The sequence below is a fragment of the Vipera ursinii genome, assembly GCF_947247035.1.
Source record: "Vipera ursinii genome assembly, chromosome: Z".
Taxonomy (NCBI): Eukaryota; Metazoa; Chordata; class Lepidosauria; order Squamata; family Viperidae; genus Vipera; species Vipera ursinii.
In genome coordinates this window covers 26,831,734-26,850,043 of record NC_139517.1, presented here as the reverse complement: position 1 = coordinate 26,850,043, position 18,310 = coordinate 26,831,734, and the positions used below count along the sequence as shown (strand labels likewise).

At 41.3% G+C, this 18,310-nt stretch overlaps 1 protein-coding gene across 2 annotated transcripts; it reads left to right on the top strand.

Moving 5' to 3' along the window:
- The first annotated feature begins 4,581 nt into the window (after nucleotides 1–4,581).
- JOSD2 (Josephin domain containing 2) lies at nucleotides 4,582–11,011 on the top strand. Of its 2 annotated transcripts, none has more exons than XM_083379069.1 (5): nucleotides 4,582–4,679; nucleotides 6,296–6,481; nucleotides 8,243–8,368; nucleotides 8,786–8,980; nucleotides 9,311–11,011. In XM_083379069.1, the coding sequence occupies exons 2-5, from the start codon at nucleotides 6,339–6,341 to the stop codon at nucleotides 9,411–9,413; spliced, it is 567 nt and encodes a 188-aa protein (XP_083235195.1). In that variant the 5' UTR covers nucleotides 4,582–4,679; nucleotides 6,296–6,338; the 3' UTR covers nucleotides 9,414–11,011. The 2 variants fall into 2 exon arrangements, with proteins under 2 accessions (XP_083235195.1, XP_083235196.1); XM_083379070.1 differs by lacking the exon at nucleotides 4,582–4,679 and adding an exon at nucleotides 6,047–6,181.
- The last annotated feature ends 7,299 nt before the right edge of the window (nucleotides 11,012–18,310 follow it).

Below are 18,310 nucleotides of genomic sequence, written 5' to 3'. Positions count from 1 at the left end.
TTAAAGAGACACGGTGACAATTGTGCTTAGGAATATCATTTTTACTTTTAGCTGGATGCTTAAAGATCTGACAGTATGTTATTTGAGAGCAGGTTGCATTACTGTATGCTTATCGAAAGGATGTCTCAAGGGAGCTGATCCTGAAATCCTGAGCGTTTTAGAACAGGGCAGCTGCAAGCTCTGAAATCCAAGGAGGGCCCCCATGTGGCCTTCCAAAGCCATGAATGCCTCCCAAAGTTGTTACCAAATTGTCATATTTAATATAATAGGTGGAAGAAATAATAAAACTCATGATCAACAGACAATCTAATTAATTATATTTGAGTTTAGTTTACAATATAATTTTATTCATTAGTATACACCGAAGCACTTCTGTGGTGAAAGGATCTCCTAGTAACATCACTGTTGCCCGGGGGAACAACCAGTAGGGAGCTCTTTTCATGTCCCTGATAATGAGACCACCGAAGTGGTGCTATTTACTCATGTTTTTACACACTTTTGCTAGGTGGGCAGGAGCTGGAGTGAATGATGGGAGTTTTTCCAGTCACACAATATCACTTGGGCTTTGAGTGCGAGTTGCAAATTGTCAACCTAGCTTTGCAACCACATGAACCAGCACTCTCCTTATTTATTAGTATAGAAAGTTAATTCAAATGTAATTCTTATCCTGACCCTATCCACTACTTTGGGATGTGTACCACTGATAAGCCCAAATGCAGCTCTCAGATTTAAGAAACAACTTCCTGGTTAGATAGGTGGGGAACAGCTCTTGTACGTAGCACTTGGTAATACTTAACTGCAACTTTGGAAAGACAGCCAGCTAAATGCATGATGCCAGTTAAGAGAAGCACAAAAGTTTATTTAGTGGTTAAGGCATCAGAAATTAGGTTTAGGCCTGGCTGAGTGACTTTGTACCAGTCCCCCTCTCTCAGCTCAACTCACCTCACAGGGTTGTTGTTGTGGAGACAATAAGAGAATGAAAGATTATTAGATGTTTGCCATTTTGAGTCATTTATAAAAAAAGGCAGAAAAATATTTTTAAACAATCTATTTCCCCAAATATTTATATCCTTACACAGCAAGATTCCTTAATATTCTTTTCTCAACTTTTCCATTTAAATGGAACAGAATCATTAATTATTAAATTCCATTTGATTCTTTTTTTACCTTTTTAATTAGCATTTAACTTGAAGCTGTCATTCAGCTGAAGAATTCTTAGAAGAAAACCTGCCATTATGAGCTTCTTTATTCCATCAATATTAGGTGTGACTTGAAATATACAGGCCTTAATTAGTACCCAACTTAAATAATTTCACAGTGTTTAGTGCAGTAACTTTATTAAGTCAAACTGAAGATCCTAATAGGTAAAATTTGGAGAGCTTTAGATCTCCTGAATTAGCTATTACATAGAGATAATGGTCATTTAATGTTGTTACAGTAGTCATGAAGAAATTAGAATGCTTTGCTGTCTGTTAAGTTATGAGACATCCCACTTATTTCAAACATCAAAGGAGAATAGCTAGAGGAGGGGTCCCAACTCCTGGGCCATGGACTGGCAGTAGGCCGTGGCTTACCAGCAACCAGGCCCTGCAAACAAGTGAAGCCCCATCCATTGGATGCAGGCAGCACACAAAACCACACCCCCTGTGGTCCACGGAAAAAATCTTTCTCCTTGGAACCAGTCCCTGGTGCTCAAAAGCCGGGGGGCCTCTGAGCTAGAGGATGTCTGAAAAGATTGTTCAGTGCTACCCAATATCCTTGAGTCTGCCTGTCTTTTTGTCTGTCTGTCTGTCTATCTATCTATCCCAACAATGTTACTTCATGTTTCAAAGCAGGCTCCCCCAATTTAGCATCTTTCAACTATGCTGAGGTTGCAAATTCCAAAATTCAAAATGTGAACATCTTAGCAGGTGCTACTGCTCAGCTGCCCTTGACTAAGCTCAGAAATTTAGGCTGGACTGGAAGCCCAAAAGCACCCCAGAAAGAAGTGGGAATAAAATATTACTATGAAAATGCACTGGCCATATCCAGATCTCTGTAGTTCTCAAAAGGGGTATTTATGTACAGCATTTTAGCATCAGAAGACATTTTTATCTATTTAGGAATACTTGTAAAGAATGGATGCCTTTTCAGCATTTTACAGAACTGAATGAAATTAAGACAAAGGTAGCAACTCTTTTGGACAGATAAGTATAGTTAGAATTTTGTCAGAATGTAATAAATACACACAAAATGGCTGATGGAAGCTCATTTATTCATAAAATGGCTGCCACAATGGCATAAAAACTATTAGTAGTACTCGCAGAAACTTCATCTTGTTTCTCTGGATGTTCTCTGCCTCCATAATAAGAAGTAGACACATTTCCAAGCAAAGCACTGGACTGAAATTATACCATTTTTTATTTTGTGAGAATGTTTGCTGATGCCAGGGGCATTCTTATAAATAAAGGTGATTGTAAAAACTGGCATTTAGCAGCATTTTCTGTTTCTATTTATTTGTTGTTCTTTTTAAAATTAGATTAAATGATAAGATCAGGTCGAGCAAGAAGCTATGCAAACTATATGTCCTTGAACATATCTGTACTCATAGCACACTGTTTATTCCTAGATTAAGAGCTATTGCCTTTTTTTCTTACCAGAGCCTATCATTTATAGACAGAAATCCAACATAAAGATTATAATGTTCACATATTTGAATCCCACCACTGTGCATGTGTGTCTATGCACCTTCATAGCCTTATTGGTTTAGCCCTTAACAAGAGTCTCAGTTGCTCTTGGGAAAATTAATTGCCTACCCCTGGCCTGGATAGACTACAAAAAGGCATTTGATCATTTGATTCTTTTTCACATAGCTGAACTGAGAAATATCTTAATTTTTTTATTGAAAAGTTTTACAATACATTTTTGGGCCCTGTTATTCAATGTACTGCAATATAATTGACTGGATCAAGGTGGAACGTGATTACCAGGATCAGAAGACAAAAAAAACTCCTTATGATAATATACCATGATTTGCACCCCAAAAAATGATAGTGATGAACTGTATTTGCCAAGAGATGAAGAGGATACAGGACTTTTACAGGTGAAACAAGCTGTAATGGAAGAAAAGCATGGCCTGATTGACTACATTAAGAAAAGTCAATAATTCTTGCATGAAGGAAATCTATCAAGGAAAGCTTTTGAAAATAACAAAGGTAATTAAAAACAATTTGTTAATTAGAAGAATAAGTCAATACATGGTCAAAATTTGAAAAATATAAAAGGAGAACTTGATAAAAAATCCACATGAACTGGTTATCAGGAATATTAAAGAAACTGAAGGGTTTATTTTAATGTCTCAAGAACAAGCTTTGCCAACTAACTGCATGAAGGTGAAAATTCTATATGTAAGGAACAACAGAAAATGTCTTGGTTGTAATAAAAAGAATGAAACAATTAACCATTTGATCAAAGGCTGCAGTAGAATGTCACAGATTGATTACAAACAGCATCATGAACAAGTTGCCAGAATTATTCATTCTAAATTTTGCCAGAGATCTAATTTTGAATGCTGTAAAAATTGTTGGGACTATCGAATTGAGAAAGTTTTGAAAAACGACCAGATCTTAGGGAACTTTAAGATCCAAACAGACAAACACCTTTTTCATAATATGTCCAATACTGAAAAAAAAGATTCTGGTTCACTGATGTTGCTATTCCAGGTGATCCAGGATTGAAGATAAAAATTAGAAAAAAAATATGAAATACTAGATTGAAATTGAACTCTTATGGAAAATCTGTTGCTATGTCAACTGACATTGGAGTTAGCTAAAAGACTTCCTCAATATCTGGACATATTGAATTTATCAGACTGAAACACACTAATTTTAATAAAACTGAAAACTGTATCCTGCCCATATATGCTCCCTTAATAACTCTTAGATCTATGGTTCAGATTTGAATTATTAAATTTTACTTAAACTTAGGCTGTGAATCTAACATAATTACTCACACGTAATAATAAGCATATAATAACAAAAGAATAATAAAATCTGGCTTTTAGAAGACTCCTGGGAGCACTTTTGCTGTCAATATAGATACTTCACTAAGGGTATGTGTTCTGCACCTGGTGTAGTAATTGCTTATAGTATATATAAGCAATTAATATAATAATATAATGCATAATAGTATATAAAGACAGTTTAAATCTTGGAATGAACTGCCCTTAAACTTTGTATAGTTAGGTTATCTTACAACAGTCGAAATCCTACACCTTTGCAAAGCAACTGTCCAGAGTGTTTTGAACGAAATATTGTACCAAGATTGCAAATCCACTTACTTTCTAGTTACAATATTTCTCATCCGCCGTTTGGGAACTATACTGCAATCTTTACCTAAATTATAAGGAACACCAAACCTCTTGCATTCGCGATCAGTACACTCCCTCCCGTGGTCTCTTTCAAGAGAACGAAATCGTAGAAATTGCCTCTCCTTTAGTTGCATTCTGGGAAATGTGGTTTCCTATCTTCTTCCGGTCAAACGCGTGAGACCTGCCGGGAATTGTAGTTGTATCGCTACGCCCAGGGCTTGCTGGGAACAGTAGTTTCTACATCTCTGCACAGTCAGCCTGGCCTTTAACAGCCGTTTCTGGGGAAGTCATGGTGGGGGGGCTCGTTTATTGGACTTTCGCTTTTTCCCGGGTAAGTTGATTTTCTCTGGTGGTTGTTTTCCCAACAAACCCCCCCCCCCAAATCCTGGTACGAGTTGGTAATTGGGAATTACTCACGTTGGTGAGTTTTTGTTTCCCTTGGTGGAAAAAATATGAAACATTCAGCAGGGTGTGGAAGTTCGATTTGCATCCGAGGATGATTTTCAGCGCAGTGAAGAGTGGTATCTTCGAGCATGCACAGAATTAAGCTTTGTTATAATAAGGACCTTTGAATCCGTCGCACCTGTTTATGGGAGCAAATTTACAGTTTATAGGAATATCTTTTTTAGTCTGTCTTTAGCTACCTCATTTTGATTTACGAGTTTGAAAGTTGTAATGACTACTGTACGTTACCTTGTAATAAGTCCAGTACCTGTCATTTTGGCATGATGTGTTAATGTACATTTTAACGCATGTGCAGTGGTATCATAAAATGAAATATTGTTTTACTGCTGTAATATTGCTTGTCTTGGGAACTTAGTAGTAGAGTACTAACAGGAGTTTTTATGTGATGATCAATGCTACAACATTGCTGATATTTAAATATATATGATTTCTTGACTGTTGTGGATAATTATTTCCTTTGTGTATGATGCTTCAGAAAATTTTGAGTGGATAATCTTCTAAGGAAGGATAGTTTTGCCATGCCATAGATAGCCTTCCCTAACCTGCTGTCCAACAGATTTATTGGATTCAACTTTCCATAATTTTCAGAAAGTGAAATTTATCACATCTGAAATGAAGTTGGCTCAGAAAAGGCTGGCTTGCCTTCATATTTTGCTATGGATAACTATAACACACAATTTCTTAACAGAAAGATCTGTATGTACATCTCAACAAAGTGGCTGTGTTCATTCTGATCAGTCTGGATTAAGGGAAAACAATTTGATGCTATCCATTCATTCAGGATTTAAATCCCAAACAATACTATCCAAATAGCGTATATGATGGGCATCATGTTCCTCTCCCTGCCCCACTCTCTCAGGATGCATTAAGCCACTTGTTTAGCACTATGGTGATTAAAATAAAGGGATATTTGGCTTCTGGGTCTTTTAATATTTTTAATATTTGACTTTTTTGTTTTCTTTTCAATCCTATGGTACTTAAGAATTCCCCTAATTTGCTTGGGCTTCTGGGAAACATTTAATATTATGATGCACTCAGGGCATTTGTGCTGCCAATAATGAACATAAAGTTAAAGCTTTGGTCAACAATTGGCTGGCATTCCCTAGCATCTGACAAGGGTGGGGCAGCCAGGAGAATCTATTGGATGAACTGCTATGATCCTAGAGAGAGCTTAGCAGGCATACGAGCTAGAGAAAGAAGAGACAGAGAAAACAAAAAAGCAGAGAGGTTGAGAAGACATTAGGTCTATCTGACGAAAGTGGACTTTGAGAACCAAGAAGGTCTAAAAAAGAAAGGCTTTGAGGACAAGAGTTGCTGTGAAACAAACTACACAAAGGGAGGATCTACAGGTGCCTAGAAGGGTCAGAGGTGAAACTAGTGTTGTTAATGCTGCTGCCAAATATCTCTTTGTTGTCTGCTACTGGGATTGTACTGATTGGATGTGTTTATTCCATTGTTTTCTTACTGGTTTTTTTCCTCCAGGGTTGATCTCCTGGGAACGGCCTTTCAGGCCAGTTTGGATGTGATGTCTGGGAATCCGGGCCAAACTGAGACATCTGCGGTTTATCATGAGAGACAGCGCCTGGAACTGTGTGCCGTCCACGCCCTCAACAATGTCTTGCAGGAACGACTGTTTACCCAAGAGATAGCTGATGAAATCTGTAAAAGGTAGGTGGTTTGGGTGGTTTGCCTCTCTTTGGGACTGCTCTTTCCTATACTAGGATCTTTAGGGGAGCATCTCGTAGAGTTAATTGCTCCAACTTTCTTATACCAACCTTAAAAAGATTAAAAGGAACTAAAATAAGTGAGTCAAAATGGAGAGGGGGAAAAAATCTTAAGGGTTTAAACCTTTGGTGTCAAAGTGGAGAAGGATGGAGTTTGAAATATTGATTTTATTTAATTTAAATATTTTGTTTATATTCAGTCTTAGAATTCCATCTTTTCCTTAGGAAGAAGGGTGGTGATTTGTTGGTTTTGGTTTCTGTGAAACACTGATTGACGAGAGAGGTGGAGTAAAACTGTTTCATGCCCTTTTTCCATTTGAGAATCATGAGGGCTATGAACTCGTAAGTTCCATGTGAAATTATTCTTGCAATAAATTATACATAAGCTTTATCTTAGAGAACTCCCATAAAATACTCCTATTGCTGGACCCAAATCTCCTTACGCCCTTCCAAGCCTCCTTGTTTATTTAATGTAAACTCTGCAGGTTTCCTGGTAGTAGGGAATGGATATTGGGCTTGTCAAATCTCCTTCAGTAATATAAAGTGGCTATTTAGAAATAACAAAAAAGGGCTCCATCTCTTTTTGCTTTTGTTTGCATTTGCAAGCCCCTGAAAGGGACACTGCCTTCTTTTGTTTCTTTGGAAACTGACTAATTGTGCTCAGGGCAAAGCAAGTCTGATGAAGAAGGAAGATTTTACCCTGGATAAATATAATAGACTATTCCAGCATCTTCCACATAAGTGGCTGGAAATTCTTTCATGTATTCATTTAAAACAATTAGTAATTGTGGCACATTGTTTAGTACAATTAAGATAATATCTTAGCTTCAATGGAATATTTCAATGGAAGCAGGTGTAAGCTATAAGTTGGCCTCTTAAATACTGAATCTGCTGCAGTCTGGGTCGGTTGATTTATTGTTCATTTATACAATCTTATTCTGGGGCAAGTAGAAGTCTCTGAGGCTTCCCTAGAGTATCATAAGTCTACGGAAAAGGCAAGGCACCAGCTGTATATAAAGAAGTGTACATCCTTTATTTTCAATATATTTCCAGGAGTAGCTCTCTGGAGTATAAGATTTTGCCAGCTTGAAATAAACAAAAAGTTAATACATGGAATGAGTGCTTTAAAAACCCACACATCTTATTTTGGACAGCTGGAGATAAGAAAAGAAAAAATAATAGCACGATACTGTCAATGGGCATGGCACATTATAACTTCAGAAAAAAAAGGTCTTTCCCTCAAGGGAAGGCAAGAAAAGAAGATGAAAGTGAGGTATAGTGGCCTCCCCTCTGTCTTATTTTTGGACTCTCCATGTGATGTTCATGGCAACTCAGGAACATTCTCTATTCCAGGTAATAATGCTGTGATATATCAGCTCCAGCATCAACTGTATTTCCAAAAATGGCCCTTGGAGTCTCATGTATGCACCCTGAGAAAATAAAGATGACAGGTCATTGCAACTCAGTACTTTTTTTAAGAAAGAGCCTGCTTCTACAGAAAATGAAAAAGCTAAAATAATTTAAGGAATGTAATAGCGTCTCCGTGGGATATAAATGGATCAGCCAAGCTTACTGTGGAAACCATTTTTGAGAGCACCCCTATCATACACTTAGTATTCCAGATGCGCCCTTGACACTTAGGGGACTCTCTTCCTCCTTTTCCAAACCTGCTCTGGTGATGTCTGTCATCTTTTTTTCCCCACAGACTGGCCCCTGATACTAGGTGGAATCCACACCGTAGCTTTCTGGGAACAGGGAATTATGATGTCAATGTCATTATGGCAGCTCTTCAGAGTGTGGGGCTGGAAGCCATTTGGTGGGATAAACGAAGGTAAGGAAGATCCTATCCCTTTACTTTTTCTAGCTAAGCTACTTTTTCTGAACAGACAAAAATCAAACTTCAAATTTGTCATTCTATTTTTTTTAAGAATAAGCTTCTGTCATTCTGTACTTCTGTATTCTCCTTCACCTTCTCTTCCTAACTATCTTTACTGATTCATCCCTCACCTTCATGCCTCATTACTTAAGGCAGCTTGTAATTTAAAAATGACAAAGTTCAATCAAGGTCACATCATGCTGTACCATTTTGAGGCATGATTGCTAATCTTTTCTCTATGGCTTTCTTGGGAACTTCCTCACTGATAGATTGACTAAGTTGGGAGCTGCTTACCATGATGGGAGACTATCCTCTTCTCCTGGCCATTTCAGAATTGTTTTTTCATCATCTCTCCTTTCTCTCTGTGTATAGACCCCTCGAGCAATTGACCCTGGCAGGGCTGGTTGGCTTCATCGTTAATGTCCCTTCCAATGTGTGCCTGGGTTTCCTGTCTCTTCCTGTGAGGCGTCGCCACTGGATTGCTGTGCGTCAGCTTGATGGCATCTATTATAATCTTGACTCCAAACTGAAGGCACCAGCACCAATTGGTGGTGAAGCTGACCTCAGGTAATAATTGCAAAGATGTAGTGACCTTTTTTTGTTTTTATTTCCATATTATGAATTCTCTTAAAGTATATCATATCATATACATAAATAATACCAAATATCATGTAATGAAAACCCAACTGACCACGGAAGTTAAAGTTGCTAAAAGGAGCAAAACCGACTGATTGCTTTGACTAGCCACATCTGTGCTGTCTTTTGAACAACAGTCTACAATGCTGTAGAAAGCTGAGGTCCTTGGAGAAGAGTGCTGGGATGGTGAGAATGGTGGTGGGAGGCTCACTCAGCAGGAGACCTTGCTGAATCCGTAACATGTTATTTTTGTCCCCACAGGGTATTTCTCCAGGAGGTGCTTTCCCAGGGCCCCTGTGAGTTGCTGCTGGTTGTGCCCCATGAGGCAGGTGAAGCCAGGCCTTGGCTGAACACTGTGAGGTGATCCCAGGCCTCCCATAAGAAACTGCCTGGTCTAAAGATCTTTTTTCTCTCTGCTGCACTCCCTTGCACCACCTGCTGCATGTGACGAGGGGAAGAAGGCAGCACTCCATTCTTCTGTATACTGCCACTCTGGGTGCCAATAATAGAATCCATCTTACCCTCTCTAAGAAATGATCCTGACGTCCCTCTATCTCTGCTTGCTTTTTAAAGGCTTGGCTTCTTCTGGGATGATATGGAATAAAGGACATGGCACCTAATGGTGAAGGGTCCCCACCATAGCCTATTACATGATACCTAGGCCTATATAGGATCTTCCCTGTAGACAAGTAGATCAAAGTTGGAAATTAGTTTATGTGCAGGGCGTGATAGGATGCCCATTTCTTATTTTCATCCTCAGCCTATGATATAAATGCAACAGTACAATGTGGGTCTCAGTAGACCCAGGAGGCCTTGAGTTGTGTTTTCAGGATTCTTCTATAAAAGCCATTCTGCTAATAACATCCAAGAGTTCCTTGGGTGAAACAATTTGTTGACCATATCTTAAGGAATTCACATTTGATTTTGGAAAAGGCTATTCTGGAAAATTGAAGAAGTCAGGAGAGTCGTTTGAAGAGCCAGTTGGGAGAATGTGGAGATAATTAAGAACTGTTAAAATGTGAGAAAAGCAGGGTAACTTTAGTTTGGGAGAGCTATGCAGAAAGACTTGCCTTCTTTCTCAGGTTTCCTTGTGAAACTATTTGAAGGAAAATGAGAAGTTTAAGAATTGTGGGATGGCTGTGGTTGATGTGGAGAAGGCAGAAATTGAGAGAGGGAGAATAATATTTTGCTAGAATCATGGTTTAGAAGAGAGTAATAATTTGGATACTACATAGTAGCTTCTAAGGTGCTCCTTGCCTTTAATTCCTGGCTAACAGAAATTCAGTAGGAAGATTTCCCCAAAAATGATCTCTTAAAATAGAGCTGTTCCTGAGTCTCTGTTTCCAGTATCCTTCCTCATTGGATGGTGCTGCTGGGAATTGTAGTTCAGCACTATTGGGAAGGTACTAGGAGTACTTGTGCCTGTTGAATTTTTGGCTGCCAATAATAATTAAAGGACAAGAATCTGCCACAGTGAATAAAGATGTGATGGTTCTCTTCCAGAAAATGAAAATATTTGCTTCTTTTTCTTCATTTCTTTTATTTCTAAAGGGGAAAAAAATCCTTGTGCCAGAGAACAGAGTATATGGTGAACAGTTCAAAACAGTTGTCAGGACATGAGAGGATAATGCACTACCCAGTTCATTATCCAGTTTTACGTGTTTTTATCCTTTTCTAGGCTGCATTGCCTATTTTGTGATGTAAAATAATTATAAACCTTCCAAGTTTTATGTTTTTACCAAAAGAAAAAAATCCTGAAAGGGTAGAATTGAAATGGTGCGATACAAATAAATGTGTTCTTGAGTTTATTTTTTATTTTTTCTAGTAGAATGTGATTTTGTTGTAGGAGAAGATTATACCTCATTTATGTAGAAAGTTGCACTGACTACCAGGAGGCCACTGACACCACTTTTTCTACAGAAAGTTGATGAGACAATATTAAAAGTTAAAAAAGGTAAAGTTTCCTGCGCACATGTGTGCTAGTCATTTCCAACTCTAGGGGCCGGTGCTCATCTCCGTTTCAAAGCCAAAGAGCCAGCGCTTGTCCGAGGACGTCTCCGTGGTCATGTGGCCGGCATGACTAGTTAAGTGAGCCCAATAAAATGCTTTGTTTCAGACATGAAAACAATGATGGGCAACTGGACTGATTTGAAGGTTGGGGAGAAAGGATGGGAAAAGTTTTTCTCATTTACCATTTCACAAATGAATAAAGCATTTGCATAAATGTCTCATATCACCATAAAGAACTGCTGTTTCAATCATCTCCCTTGGCATTCTACAGCATCCTGAATTGTCCCCTGGCTGTGTATTCATTGTGTATGAATAAACTGTCAATCACAATGTTGTCTTTTTTTTAAAAAAAATACATTGCAGTGCTTCATATTTGGAAAGGATTTATTAATAATCTCTGGGCAACTTGAATGGTCAGAAAATCTATTAAATTTCTACACTGCCGATCTCACCTAAATGATTCTGGGGAAATTACGCAGCATAAGAAACCATATAAATACATAAATAAAAACATACATTAAAAAGAGAATTAAAAAAAAGTTAAAATGCCAAGTAAAAATAAAAATCAGTGTACAAAATTCAAAAGGCTATGAGGTTAACAAAACAGAAGCCACCATTTCCAAGTTTACACCATACTTCTAGACCCCCATATTAATTGGCAAAGCCAGGTCTTAACACTCTTCTTGTACCATATCTGTTATCGGACATTGGCGATCATGTTGACTGCTGAGTTTTGGTCAAACCAGTCCCTTAGATTTTGAAGCCATGATCTTCTGCCTGGACCTCATTTGCCTTCAATCTTTCCCTGGAGGATTAAATGGAGTATGCCGTATTTTTCTGGGTGTCGCATCACATCCGAAATATTCTAATTTTCATTTTTTTAATTGTTATGATGATTTATCTTGGCTTTCCCAGATGGCATATCACCTCATTTCTGATTTTATCAACCCAGCTTATATGTAAATCCACATTTCAAATGCTTCTAGTCTTTTTAGGTGGACTTCTGTCACACACCAACTCTCTACTCCATAGAGCAGGATAGAAAAAATATAACATCTGACAAGCCTGGTTTTCAATCTTAGGCTTATGTCATGACTACAGAAGACCGTTTTCATTTTGAAGAATGCTGTTCGAGCTTTCTCTATCCTTGTCTACTTCAATGGTCATGTACCAACTTTCATGTAAATTAGAACCGAGGTGCATGATCCTTTTAAATTTTTCTAATGATATTCCTTCCGAATTTATTGGTGGTAAATTAACGGGCTGTTTGCTAATGACCGTGATCTTGGTTTTCAAGGTGTTAAGCTTCAAGACGTATTTTTCAGATATTTCTGTGACTCTGTTGATGAGGAGCTGAAGGTCTTCATGCTCACTGGCAAGCAGAACTGTATCATCAGCATATCTTAAATTGTTGATCCAAAAACCGTTTACTCTGATGCAGCATCGATGTTCTCCACTGCCTCGTTGAAGATTGACTCAGAGTAGATCAGGGGTGTCAAACTCAATTTCATTGAGGGCTGCATCAGCATTGCAGTTGCCCTCAGGGAGCCGGGTGGATATGGCCTGGGTGGGTGTGGCCTACTGGGTGGCCGTGGCTAGAGTGCGTATGGCCTACTTGGTGTGCATGGCCAGCTCTACATCGTTTGCATCAAGGGTGCCTATGGGGGCCTGGGCAGGAGTGGGACAGATCTGAGGGTCTCTGGCAGAAGGAGGGTCTCTGGGCCAGGGCCAAGGCAGTGGGGGCCGTTCCCTCACTGTTTCCAGGATGGCTTCACGGGCTGCATGAAACCACTTTGCGGGCCGGATCCGGCCCCCGGGCCTTGTGTTTGACATGTCTGGAGTAGATATTGAACAACAGTGGAGACAGAATACATCCCTGTCTGACCCCTCTTCGTGTTTCTGCATCAGCTGAGTATTTTTGGCCTAGTCTCACATTTGCTACCTGATGCCAATATAGATTCTTTATGATTTGGATGTCTTTGGTATCTAGTCCCACTTGTTCCAGGATTTCTAATAGTTTGTTGTGTCTTATTTTATCAAATGCTTTTTCAAAATCAATGAAGCACATGTAAACACTGTGATTGACATCTCTACAATGCTGTACAAGAACTTGAATGCTGAATAGCACATCACGTGTACCAAGATTGTTTCTGAAACCAAATTGTGCATTACCTACGCTCCTCCATTTTGTTGTATATTCTTGTGTGAATTATTCTCAGGAATATTTTCAGGGCATGACTCATTAAGCTTATTGTTCTGTATTTGGTACACTTCTTTGCATTTATTTTTGGGGGGATTGTCACAAAGGTTGATTTTAGCCAATCATTTGGAATCCTTCCAGTTTCATATATTTGAAGAGCTACAGAATTTTTCTTCTAATTGTTTTCTGCAATTCATTGTATTTTTCTTTGTTTTTATTTTTATAAGGTCTTCTTTCATCCATGAGATGAACAATTTCCTCTGTCATCCACTGTTGTTTCTTGTGGTACCCCTCTCTCTGTTTTGAATTTGTTACCTCTACTATTGCATTTTTAAATTTATTCCAGTTCACTTCTACATCTTCATCATTCAGGTTGTTGGTTTCTCCTAAATGAATTTCTAGTACTTCTTTTATCTTACCTTCATGTTTAATGATGAAGTCTCTGTCAATTCTTGGTTTAGTAGGATTCGGGTTTTTCATCCTTTTTAGTTTCAGCTGGACTTCGACAAGTAGTAGACGGTACATCTGCACCTGGGTATGTCTTTACTGATTTTACTGAGTTTCTAAATCTTTTGTTTATTGTAAAACACTCTTGGGAAACCAGAAGGGTTGGGGGCAGCAGCTGAGAAGGGCCTCCTAGAACACACCAGTCAAAACTGACTGACGGGACATGTAGCATATCCTCCCTGCTTGACCAGGTGGGATGGGTTGATGTAATTGGGACAAGATGGTTCCTCAGGTATCCTTATAGGTCCCAAATTAAACACCCCTCCCCCCAAAAAGATGATTTAGGATAAATCTACCAAGAATTCATTTGTTGCTGTTCTTCTGTAATCAAGAATCCCTGGTCATCTTTTACTCATCACAATTAAAGAAATAGGTGAAGTGTTAAAAATGTGGACAAGATGTGGCTTTCAAGTTTCAGCAAGAACACTGAATAAATATTTGTACAAATCTCTTCAGAGGCTAGAAGCAAAAAGAAAAAAATGAGAAAAATGGATTCTTTTCTTAAGGAGAGATTATTTTTCTGCTTTTCTCCAGAAATCTGTAGAGCCAGTCTGTCTTATTTTCCATCCTGAGGGTTTGAGCTACTAACTAATAAGGGTCACTTTACGGGTAAATCCTGGTTTACAAGTTGGCAGTGATTTCTCAGAACAAAAGTACTTGCTCAGCTTTTAAAAAAGGGAGATAAATTCACCAGGGAACTCTAGTGGGGCAGGATAAATAAGTAGGTAGCATGTGGACACACACTTTTCGTATTAAAGCTACTGAATTTTTTGCTTTGTTTCTTGAAGTTACAACTTCTTGCTTTATGGTATAATCTTTGCAATTATTTTTGTTTTTTGTCAATATTGGTAATTTGGTTACAAGAAACACTATTTTTCAGCCTTTTTTTTTCAAACCATGAAACCCACTAAGTCCGTCCCTTCCCATGAAATTGGAAAAAAGAATGAGATGGTGACACAGAAATGGAGTGGGAGAGATTATGAAAATTATTGTACTGTACCCAAATGCAAAAAAAGTCCTAATAATGCCAGGGTGAAAAAACAAATTTCCACATCTAATGCAGCTGTAAGATAATCATGCCAGTTTCCTTGTCAATTCCCAATGTATTCTGAATGTTTTGAAAAATACCATTCTTCTTCTTACCTTAAATAGTAATATATTCCTAATAGCTTAGCTGTGAGACCATAGCTAGTTCAGCATTGGGACCATGCTAGGTAAAAAAAATCTAGGTTTATTCCCCACCACCTCCAGATTGTTGTTGTTGTTGTTAGTTGCGAAGTCGTGTCCGACCCATCGCGACCCTATGGACAATGTTCCTCCAGGCCTTCCTGTCCTCTACCATCTTCTGGAGTCCATTTAGGCTCACGCCTACTGCTTCAATGACTCCATCCAGCCACCTCATTCTCTGTCGTCCCCTTCTTCTCTTGCCCTCAATCTTTCCCAGCATTAGGCTCTTCTCCAGTGAGTCAGTCCTTCTCATTAGGTGGCCAAAGTATTTGAGTTTCAGCTTCAGGATCTGGCCTTCTAAAGAGCAGTCAGGGTTGATCTCCTCTAGGACTGACTGGTTTGATCGCCTTGCAGTCCAAGGGACTTGCAGGAGTCTTCTCCAGCACCATAGTTCAAAGGCCTCAATTCTTTGGCGCTCAGCCTTTCTTATGGTCCAACTTTCACAGCCATACATTGCAACTGGGAAGACCATAGCCTTGACTATATACACTTTTGTTGGCAGGGTGATGTCTCTGCTTTTTAGTGTGCTGTCTAGATTTGCCATGGCTTTCCTCCCCAGGAGCAAGCGTCTTTTAATTTCTTGGTGCAGTCCCCATCTGTGGTGATCTTGGAGCCCAGGAAAATAAAATTTATTTATTTATTTTATTTTTATTACATTTATATCCCGCCCTTCTCCAAAGACTCAGGGCGGCTTACAAGCTTAGCAGTAGCCTTCATTCCGCGGGAGACCACCGTTTCTCAGATAGTCGGGTGTGAGTCTCTCTTTGTGAGATTTGGTTCTGGGGCGCAGTTGGGTTTGCTGCTGACGTACATTTCGCCTAGTCGTACAGCGGCAGCCCTGCCCGAGCTGCTTGATATCCTCTCAGGGTTGGTGGTTGAGTTTCCCAAACTTATAGTTTTGGGAGACTTCAATCTACCATCCCTGGGAGGCTCATCTGAGCTAGCTCGGGAGTTCATGGCTTCCATGACGGCCATGGACCTGACGCAAGTAATTTCTGAACCAACTCATGAGGGAGGCCACACTCTTGACCTGATTTTTTTATCTAGACGGTGGTTGGATGATCTTGGTGGGGGCTCTCCATTTATTATGCCCCTGTCATGGACCGATCATCATCTCCTGCGGATGGTCTTCCGTTTTGCCACCCCCCGCCGTGGGGATACGGAACCAATTAGATGGTACCGCCCCAGACGCTTAATGGATCCTGATAGATTCCAAGCGGCGCTGGGGTCCCCACCTGCCTCCATTGCTCACAGCTCGGCGGATGCCTTAGTGGAAACCTGGGAAAGGGCAGCCACTGAGGCACTTGACCGGGTTGTACCCTTGCGGCCCCTGACCCGGCGCAGATCCCAGCGAGCTCCATGGTTCTCCGCGGAGCTCCGGGAGATGAAGCGTCGGAGAGAGCTGTTGGAGGTCGAGCCGATCCGAACCCGACCGGTTGCGGTTAAGAACCTATATTAGGTCTTATCTCGCAGTGATGAGGGTGGCGAGGTGTAATTACTTCTCTACCCTCATTGCGTCCGCAGATAATCGCCCGGCCGCCCTGTTTAGGGTGACTCGCTCACTTCTTAATCAGGAGGTGAGGGAGGATCCCTTGCAGGGTCGTGCTGAGGAATTTAGTCAACATCTGTCGGATAAAATCGCTCGGATTCGGACCGGTTTGGACTCCAGCTGGGCAGAGTCAGGCGATCAGGACACGGACGGTCTTGTCAATGTTATCTGGGAAGAGTTTGATTCTGTGACCCCTGATGAAGTGGACAGGATTATGGGGAGGCTGAGCTCCTCCACATGTTTGTTGGATCCGTGCCCTTCCTGGCTGGTTTATGCAGCTAGGGAGAGGACACGAGGCTGGCTCCAGGCGGTTATATCTGCTTCTTTGAGTGAGGGTTATTTCCCCACCGTCTTGAAGGAGGCGGTGGTGAGACCTCTCCTCAAGAAGCCTGCCTTGGACCCAGCTGTATTGAACAACTTTCGTCCAGTCTCCAACCTTCGCTTTCTTGCGAAGGTTGTTGAGAGTGTGGTGGCGCATCAGCTCCCTCTGGTCCTGGATGAAGCGGATTATCTGGACCCCTACCAATCGGGTTTCAGGCCCGGGTACAGCACGGAGACGGCATTGGTCGCTCTGGTGAATGATCTCTGGAGGGCTCGGGACAGGGGATATTCCTCTGTCCTAGTCCTATTAGACCTCTCGGCGGCTTTCGATACCATAGACCATGGTATCTTGCTGCGGCGTCTCAGGGGATTGGGAGTGGGAGGCACGGTTCTTCGGTGGTTCTCCTCCTATCTCCTGGGACGTTCGCAGTCGGTGTTGGCAGGGGGGCAGAGATCGGCCCCTAGGTCTCTCGTTTGTGGAGTTCCTCAGGGGTCGGTTCTCTCGCCTCTCCTGTTCAACATCTACATGAAACCGCTGGGTGAGATCATTCGTGGTTTTGGAGTTGGGTATCATCAATATGCCGATGATACCCAACTTTTCTTTTCGACCCCAAACCACCCCAGTGATGCCCTCGCTGTGATGTCCCGTTGCCTGGAGGCGGTTCGGGTCTGGATGGGGAGGAACAGACTTCAGCTCAACCCTGACAAGACTGAGTGGCTGTGCATTCCGGCATCCCGGGACATTCAAAATGTTCCATCTCTTTCTATGGGGGGTGAGCTCTTACCCCCCGTGGATAGGGCTCGCAACTTGGGAGTCCTCCTAGATTCACGGCTTACCCTAGAAGATCATGTAGTGGCCGTGACTAGGGGGGCTTTTGCCCAGGTTCGCCTGGTGCGCCAGTTGCGGCCCTATCTGGACCGGGATGCCATGTGCACGGTCACTCATGCGCTCGTAACCTCTCGCCTTGACTACTGTAATGCTCTCTACATGGGGCTTCCCTTGAAGACCACTCGGAGGCTCCAACTGGTACAGAATGCGGCCGCGAGAGTTGTCTTGGGAGTTTCCCGGTACTCCCATGTTACACCTTTGCTCCGCGAGCTGCATTGGTTACCAGTTGTCTTCCGGGTGAGGTTCAAGGTCTTGGTTATGATCTTTAAGTCCCTACATGGCATGGGTCCGGGGTACCTCGGGGACCACCTGCTGCCGGCTTCAACTCCCCTCCGCCCTGTGCGTTCCCACAGAGAGGGCCTCCTCAGGGTGCCTCCGGTCAGGGAATGCCGACTGGCGGCCCCCAGGGGGAGAGCCTTCTCTGTGGGTGCCCCGGCTTTGTGGAACCAACTGCCGGTGGAGCTCCGGACGGCATCGGACCTCCGAACTTTCCGTCGTGGTCTGAAGACCCATTTGTTTGAATTGGCCGGTCTGGCCTGATGGGGGAGCTGGGTTTTA

Bases quoted from the DNA above. Each gene is read 5' to 3' on its own strand.
- JOSD2 (XM_083379069.1), top strand. From the start codon at position 6,339: ATGTCTGGGAATCCGGGCCAAACTGAGACATCTGCGGTTTATCATGAG. The intron at 8,369-8,785 runs GTAAGGAAGATC...CTCTGTGTATAG, and splicing joins ATTTGGTGGGATAAACGAAG to ACCCCTCGAGCAATTGACCC. The intron at 8,981-9,310 runs GTAATAATTGCA...TTGTCCCCACAG, and splicing joins GGTGGTGAAGCTGACCTCAG to GGTATTTCTCCAGGAGGTGC.